An 8,816-nucleotide genomic window follows, 5' to 3' on the forward strand; every position below is an offset into this window, starting at 1 on the left:
AGAATGAGCAAAGTAAACCCACAAGATGTGGCCGGGAAGGTAGAAGGGAACCCAGAAGAGAATGAACGGTATTCTGGAAGCCACGGAAGTTCAAGGAAGAGGGAATGATCAATTGTGAAACATATTTCTGGTTGGCAAGCAAGAATTCTCGATAGACTTTAGCAACATAGAAATTACAAGTGGCCTGGATAAAAGCTGCTTCAGTGGACAGAAGATCCATTGGAGTGGGTATAAGAAAGAAAAGGAGGTGAAAAATTGTAGATGGGAATATAGACAAGTCTTTTGAAGTTTTACTGTAAACAAGAGCAATGAGACAGTAACTGAAATGGTGTGTGGGATCAAGAGAAGGTATTTAGAATGGAGGAGTGATCACAAGTTTGCTCCCAAAGTACACACTGGTTGCTGGAGTCCACTTGTCCTTTTTCACATGTGTTTCTTGGCATAATAGCCAGTAACTCTCATGCTGTATGTTGAGGGAGGGGAAGTTGCCAGCAGGTTTAAGGGGAACAAACTCTAAGGAAACACACAGACAGCTTTTAATAAAACTGGACTTAGAACCTCTGCAGTTAGCAAAAGGAGAGTATCTCCATGTGTGGGAAAAATTGGGGCCATGAGATCTAGCTGCCCCCCTTCCCCATGTGGTGATTCCAGCCTTCCTTGCCAACCTTGGAGGATTTGGCCTCAGTTACACTAAAGAGCCCATGGTCCCTTTCCAAAAACATTTATTGTACAGCAGGGTGAGGAAAAGAAATTCTTACAGATACTGAAAGGATGACTAAACCCCAGGTAGTGTTTGAACCAAGTGGGAAAACTGACATAAAAATTCAGGCCACAGTTGCACTAATTATTTTCCTGTTTCTTGGTGAGAAGTGGCTTTAAGAGCAGAAAATAGTGTAGAGCTGGGCTTGCCTCTTAGCTCCATGCTTTAGTAGTGATGGCTTTGAAAACACATACGAGTTTGACTGGTTTCCATGTACTGTTTTTATTTGAATTTTTTTCCTATTCTGTCTTCAAGGCCCAGTTCAAGTGTCACCTGTTTTGCAGAACATTCCTTGAGCCTCCTCTTGGGCAAAATGAATCATGTCCTTCTCTGCATTTCATAGCACTTTTCCTCTTTCTTTCTTCTAGCACATACTAATTATATTAGAGTGTGTATGGTTGCAAATGGAAGAGGCAGTAGAAAGTGAGAATAGTTAAGAGAAGAGAGGGGAATAAAGACCCAACCCTGAGGCTGGGATAAGGCAGTGAATAAGAACCTGGGCTCTGGACCTAGGCTGCTTGAGTTGGAATTGTGGTTCTTTCAAGTTGCTTAATCTACTTGGGGCTCAGTTTCTCATCTGTCTCATCTTGATTTAGTAGTAGTAGTAGTAGTAGTAGTAGTAGTAGTAGTAGTGCCCTTATAGGAGTTTTATAAAGATTAAAGAAGTTAACACATATGAAGTACTTAGAACAGTGCCTAGCACATAGTAAGCACTCAATAAGCTTTTGCTATTTATCTCTCTTCTCCTTGAGGAACAAGACCATACCTTTATCTTGCCACTAATTATTTCTAGTAGCACTGGTCTTGGCACAGAATACTAGGTGCTTATTACATTTTTATGTAATATCAAGTCAATTTAAAGTTTGTGTTTAATAGTTTCAAATACATATAACCCTTTTATCAGCTCACTTATTTATTCCTGTGTACCCCTCCTTGTAGTGCTTAAGAATGAAGGTTCTAGAGCCTGATTGCCTAGTGCAGTGATGGCGAACCTATGACACGCGTGTCAGAGGTGACACAAGAACTCATTTTTTTGGTTGATTTTTCTTTGTTAAATGGCATTTAAATATATAAAATAAATATCAAAAATATGTCTTTGTTTTATTATGGTTGCAAATATCAAAAAATTTCTATATGTGACACGGCACCAGAGTTAAGTTAGGGTTTTTCAAAATGCTGACACGCCGAGCTCAAAAGGTTCTCCATCACTGGCCTAGTTTGTATCATTGCTGTGCCATTTATTAGCTTATTAATCTCTCAGTGCTTCAGCGTCCTCATCTGGAAAATGTGAAAAATATAGGAAGTTAAACACAGAGTTACTGAACATTCAAATGTTAACTCTAGTAATTATTATTTTTTTAATAAAAATATATTTTATTGATATTTTTACAGAGAGGAAGGGAGAGAGATAGAGAGTTAGAACATCGATGAGAGAGAAACATCGATCAGCTGCCTCCTGCACACTCCCTACTGGGGATGTGCCCGCAACCAAGGTACATGCCCTTGACTGGATTTGAACCTGCGACCCTTCAGTCCGTAGGCCGACGCTCTATCCCAGCCGTGGGCAAACTACGATCCGCGGGCCGGATCCGGCCCGTTTGAAATGAATAAAACTAAAAAAAAAAAAAAAAAAAACAAAAAACCGTACCCTTTTATGTAATGATGTTTACTTTGAATTTATATTAGTTCACACAAACACTCCATCCATGCTTTTGTTCTGGCCCTCCGGTCCAGTTTAAGAACCCATTGTGGCCCTCGAGTCAAAAAGTTTGCCCACCCGTTATCCACTGAGCCAAACCGGTCAGGGCAACTCTAGTAATTATTAATTTTACTCTTAGTTAAAAGATTTAATGAACACCTATATGTGTCAGGGACTGTGATAGACAATAAGGATGCAGAGATGAATAAGATTTAGTTCCTGTTCTAAGAAAACCCATAAGGGAGTGAAGGAAACAAGAGTGAACAAGTCAGTATATATAGAGGTAGTAAGGGAGGGTAGTTAAGTTTTTATAGAGAAAGTACATTCTGAGCTTTGCTTCTGTGGGTTGAGGGTTCTGGGAAAATAGTATCAAATAGATATCAAAATTCCTTTTGTGGTTCATCAGAAATTAGTTTCATAACAGATTTTTTCCCATTAGATTTCCTTAACAAGGGGTCCCATTCTGTAGTCTGGGCCAAGAATAATGTATTGTCAGGCCTACCTGAGTGCACCAAACATTTTTTTGGTATAGTTTTCCTTGAGCAAAACACCTCCCTCCTTTTGAGTTAATTCAAGAACCCTTCCATACAGAAGATTACATTTGGGATGCCTCTGTTTTTGCCCTTTCTCTCCCTCCCAGTCAATTTTCTGAAAAGATTAACATTTATGTTCTTACTTTCCTCACCCCAGCAATCAGGTCGAGGGAAAGTAGAGAGTGGCATGTTTTCTAAGAAATGGCCAGGACCCTTTTCAAACTTACACTTTTAATAGAGACATCTTAGACATGGTGGGACTGGAGCTATATTTAAATTATTGAGATCAAGGGCAGGGTGTGGACAATGAAAAACTTTATGTTTTTCTTCTCTTAGAAAACCAATAAAACCATTGAAGCTTGTCTGTCTCCCCCAAGTAGTTAATGAGAACAATAGAATTTAAAGTTCCTGGTGTTCCTCTGGAGCTGATTTTGGCAGGTGATAAGCTGCTTGTAAAAGGGCTTATTATTTGAGTAGAGCTTTGGCTGCCTGACTTTTAAGGTTGGTTATTTATTTTGCATGTTGTATAACAGGAGCGTTGGGCAATGTTCAGAAGAGGCCTTCTGGGTGAGAGAGTAAGGGCTTCTTTGAGCATCTCCTCCCAACAGAACCAGATTCCAGCTACAAAATAAGGAGCAAGCTTGTATACAAGGCCTAGGCCATGCCTTTAATATAGCCCCTAACCACCAGGCAGGCCTTTTCATGAGGGGATAAATACGTCCGAACTTTCATCAAGTCCTAGCCCAAGAAAAATGTGTGTGTGTGTGTGTGTGTTTGTGTGTGTGTGTATGATTTCTCAAATGCACACTAATAAAGTGACCTGCTTTTGAAAAAATGTTTTTAAAGATATATTTTGGTCATTTGCAATAAGCAGTCATATGTGGGGGTCCCTGTCATCTCAGTTATTGCAGATGCTCTGAAAGCTGGGGTTTTCTACTGATGACAGTGAGAAATAGCCAAGAGATCTTCCCCGCTTTGTGAAGAGTGCCAAGCCAAAATTGTTCAGGCTTTAAGTGTTGTGCATCTTATCTTGTGCTGGTTTTGTTGGCTCACTGAGAGAGATCCATACATTTTAGAGATAGTGAATAAGGTAACTTCCTCTTCTTCTTATTCTAAACTTAAAAAAATTAATTGATTTTAGAGAAAGAGAAAGGGTAAGAGAAATATAGAGATAAAGAGATTTGTTGTTCCAATTATTGATGCATTCATTGGTTGATTTTTTTTTTTAACACACCGTCAACGTTTATTGTTCAGTTCTCCCCAGTAGACCAGTGCTAAGGCTAAGGGGCTGGGACTCTATGAGAAGGTCTGGTATCCAGTGTGCCCAGTGACCCCAAGGCCTGTTGGTCCTCCCCCTAAGCTTTCCAGGCCAAGAAGTCCTGTGGAGTCCCTGGCTATGTCAGACACAGGAAAGCTGCCTTCATGGAGGAAAAGGACATATGGGGGTAGAGGCCACATGATGCCTCAAAACCTGCCAATTCCAACATGAGCATGTGACAGGAAGGAAACTGAGGCAAGAGGGTAGAACACAGAGGAAAAAGTGACAGGGGGTCTGAAAGTGAAATAGGGAGGACCAGTATCTTTCAGGCCCTGAGCCAGAATGGGGAGAGAGGGAGATTTCCAGGTACTTTCCCTGGCTCTGGAAGAATGAGTAGGAGAGAAGTGGGGGTTCTGGTCAGCAAGGGGTGAGTCCTGAACAGCTCCATCCCCAGGGGTGTCTGCAGGGCAGCCATGCTTGAGGGGCTGTGCCTGCATAGGTCCTGTGTGCCCCCGCCCTCGGTATGCACCGGAGGGGAGGCAGCTGCATCCCCACTGGGCCCTCACTGAGCCTTTTTGGTCACCTTCTGGTTCTTCAGCATCACATAGGTGATGAACAGTCCCACAAACAGGAGCAGCAGGAGGCCAGCAGGTAGTGGGGATGGCAACAGCATAGGCTGGGGCAGGAAATACTTGTGGATGACATGCTGGCTGTCAAATGGCTGGCATCCAGGGCAGAGCTCTGGTGAGCATTCCCTGCCTTACCCAGCACCCCCAAACCCAAACATCCACCTCCCCCATCTCAGGGGCTAACCCTACTCAAACCACTGGGACAGCATTTGCTTTTCTTTAAGATAATGGCCATTTGTGTGCCTTGGTTTGTTTCCTTCCTTCATTTATTTAATAGTTATTTACTGGGCACTTGCCCTAAGTTAGTGCTGGGGACTAAAAGAATCACCCAGGTGGCATAGTAGGTGAAGATGATGAGGCTAACAACAATGAGACTGAGTCCCACCACCTGGTCTGTCCCCATGGCCATTGATCCACGCTCCGCTCTGGAAGACCAGCCCTCATTGGTTGATTCTTGTATGTGCCCTGACCAGAGATCAAACCTGCAACTTTGGTGTATCAGGATGATGCTCTAACCAACTGAGCTACCTGGCCAAGGCTTCCTATTCTAAACTTTAAAAGTGGATTGAACCAGGGCCCTGAAGAAATTGAGATGGTCTTGATAGAAACTTAGTTGTGTCTCCTTTTTCATTTTTCTCTTCATTTATTTTTATTGGAACCTGAATTTATGAGGATGTTTTTATAGAGGCTATAAGCCAGCATTTTTGTTAGTTAGTGATACTAGTGAAATGGGAAGTAGCAGGAGGTGATAGGTGCTTAGGAAGAGATTTTAGGAGCTATTGAATTAATTGTAGATGCTTTATGGTATTTTGAAGATATGTGTCTTGGGAGAAGTGGCTTTTACACCTGAAATTGTTGTTTTAGGATGAACCATCCTCCTTCAGAGGCAACATTTTATTGAAAAAAATCTTGGGAAATGTGAAATCAGATCATCCTCATGGAGTGTGTGAGTGTGAGCAGGTTAATTTCTTTTTTTTTTAATATTTTTTATTGATTAAGATGTTATATATGTGTACCCTCTACCCCCCCCCTCCGCTCATGCCCTCACCCCCCCATTGTCCGTGTCCATTGGTTAGGCCTATATGCTTGCATATAAGTCCTTTGGTTGATCTTTCCCCCTTGCCCCCACCCTCCCCTACCTTCCCTCCAAGGCCCGACAGTCCAATCAATGCCTCTCCATCTCTGGATCAGTCCTTGTTCATCAGTTTATGTTGTTCATTATATTCCACAAATGAGTGAGATCCTGTGGTATTTATCCGCTCTCCAGTTCCATCCATGCTGTGGCAAATGGTAAGAGTTCCTTTTTCTTCTTCCTCTTCTTAAAGAATACCTTTCAGCATTTCATATAATGCTGGTTTGGTGGTGATGAACTCCTTTAGCTTTTTCTTATCCATGAAGCTCTTTATCTGACCTTCCATTCTGAACGCTAGCTTTGCTGGATAAAGTAATCTTGGTTGCAGGTTCTTGCTATTCATCTCTTTGAATATTTCTTGCCACTCTCTTCTGGCCTGCATGGTTTCTGTTGAGAAATCAGCTGACAGTCGAATGGGTACTCCCTTGTAGGTAACTGACTGTCTTTCTCTTGCTGCTTTTAAGATTCTCTCTTTATCTTTTGCTCTTGGCATTTTAATTATGATGTGTCTTGGTGTGGTCCTCTTTGGATTCCTTTTGTTTGGGGTTCTCTGCACTTCCTGGACTTGTAAGTCCATTTCTTTCACCAGGTGGGGGAAGTTTTCTGTCATTATTTCTTCAAAAAGGTTTTCAATATCTTGCCCTCTCTCTCCTTCTGGTACCCCTATAATTCTGATGTTGGTACGCTTGAAGTTGTCCCAGAGGTTCCTTACACTATCTTCATATTTTTTGAATCTCTTTTCTTTTTTCTTTTTCGGTTGGATATTTTTTGTTTCTTTGTATTTCAAATCTTTGACTTGATTCTTGGGATCCTCTTGTCTGCTGTTGGATCTCTGTAAATTATTCTTTATTTCAGTCAGTGTATGCTTAATTTCTAGTTGGTCCTTTTTCATGTCCTCCATTGTCTCACTATACTCATTGAGGGATTCATTAAATTTATCGGCGGTTTCCATAAAATTCTTGAAAAACCTTATAAACGTGGCCTTGAACTCTATATCCAGTCGTTTGCTTTCCTCCATTTCTGCCATTCGTGACCTGTTTCTTTGTCTCCGCATTTTGGCTGCTTCCCTGTGTTGATAGAGTGGCCCTGCGCGCCAGGTGTCCTGTAGGGCCCAGTGGCTCAGCCTCCCCAGTTACCTGGGGTGGACACTCTTGGTGCACTCTTGGTGCCTTGGTTGTTGTAGGATCACTGGGAGGAATTAACCTCCAGGCCAACTGGCTGTGGGAATCAGCCGTGTCTGAAGTGGGAGAATGGTCCCCCTCTGACCACTGGGCACAGTGGCTCCTGGATCTAAGGAGGTGCTAATTCAGCCTCTGCCTGAGGCCACACAGCAGGAGCCACGAAGAGGCTCAGCTGTGAAGCAATGCAAGCCGTTTGCGGGGCCCTGGGCCTTCTCTTGGAAGTTCCGGGTCTGCCTGGCTCGGCTGCAATTAGGTACATTCACATGCAAAAGGCTCTGCCGCAGCCTGGGTGGGGCGGGGTCTCAGGGAGTCAAAAGGGCGGAGAAAGAAGCTATGGCTGATTCTCCGCCTGGAGTCATGTGTCTCAGTGTCCCGGTAACGACTGCAAGCACCTCTGAGGGAAAGCCGCCCTCAAGTTTGCCCGCTGCCGCCTGACAGACCAGCTTCTCCCCGTATGAGTCCTGGGTCCCCAGAGACTCGCCGGAACCGGAGTTCAGAGCAGTCGGGAGCTTGTGATTCAAAAAGACAGCCGCGTCCTCAGGTGCCACCCCCTTTCCGTGCAAGCCGCCGCCATACCTCTGCACTTCACCTCCGCAGCTCCTCTGGCTCTCAGCGTGCCCCTCTTTTCTTCTAGTTGTAGAATTTACACTCAGCCAGCCTTCCTGTTGTTCTGGACAATATTTGCTCCATCCTTTGCGGTATTTTTCAATTGTTGTGTGAGGCGACAATTTCCCGGTGTTTATCTATGCCGCCATCTTAGTTTCTCTCCAATATTTTTTTCGAGCAGGTTAATTTCTTGCACTAAAGTCTGTAGCATTATGGATGGACCACTGCTTTGGCTCCTATGTTAGTCAGGATAGGCAGTAACAAATTAATGCAGTGACAGATAAACAACAGAGGTTTACTTGTTGCTCACATAAACTTTGATGAAGGTTAGTTGGACTCCTTCTCTCTTGTACCAACACTATCTGGAACACATGACCTTCAAGGGCACCATGGCAGAGAAAATGACAGCTCAGAGCACATGCCTTAATTGCCTCATCTTAGAAGTGACACACATCACTTCTGCACACATTTCAGTGGCAGGAACGAATCACTTTGCTCAAATTTAACTTTAAGGGAGACTAGGATATGTAGAGGCATACCTGGTATATTTGGTGGCTATTTACAATCTTTGCTATATTCTTTGGTTAGTGACTGACAATTAACTTCCCGCCCCACTCTAGGGAATGTATGAGTGAAGCTGATTGCCTAATTCTGTAACAGGTTGGACTGTGAACATCAACTTACCTCTGACATATAGTGCCTGTTTTATCTAAGGAGAGGAGAAGGAACAGGCAGTTCTCACCTGCTTGTCAGTTACAGTCCTTTTCCTTTTTCCACCTCATTACTCACCATGAAACATATTCTCCCTTCTGCTTCTGGCCTAAGAGTCATATGAACATAAAATTGCCCCCAGGTCAAACACCTCTGTCACTCTTCCCAGGCTCTAGGTATGACTGGAGCTGTGGAGTGTTCGATCAAAAAGTGAGAGAGTTGTTCTTTATGAGGTTGAGCTCAGAAGGTCAGGACAGGCTGTCCATGTCTGCCGTGGTCCTAATGCCTCAGGGCTGGTTCACCATAT

At 43.3% G+C, this 8,816-nt stretch overlaps 1 protein-coding gene across 1 annotated transcript; it reads right to left on the bottom strand.

The window, feature by feature from the left end:
* Positions 1 to 4,812: 4,812 nt before the first annotated feature.
* LOC308511431 (dolichol phosphate-mannose biosynthesis regulatory protein-like) lies at positions 4,813 to 5,288 on the bottom strand (the record flags this gene model as incomplete). The annotated part of the gene is made up of 2 exons (XM_081081475.1): positions 4,813 to 4,971; positions 5,196 to 5,288. The coding sequence occupies 2 exons, from the start codon at positions 5,286 to 5,288 to the stop codon at positions 4,813 to 4,815; spliced, it is 252 nt and encodes an 83-aa protein (XP_080937601.1).
* Between the last annotated feature and the right edge of the window lie 3,528 nt (positions 5,289 to 8,816).

This window comes from Myotis nattereri (assembly GCF_964212035.1).
Source record: "Myotis nattereri genome assembly, chromosome: X".
NCBI lineage: Eukaryota > Metazoa > Chordata > Mammalia > Chiroptera > Vespertilionidae > Myotis > Myotis nattereri.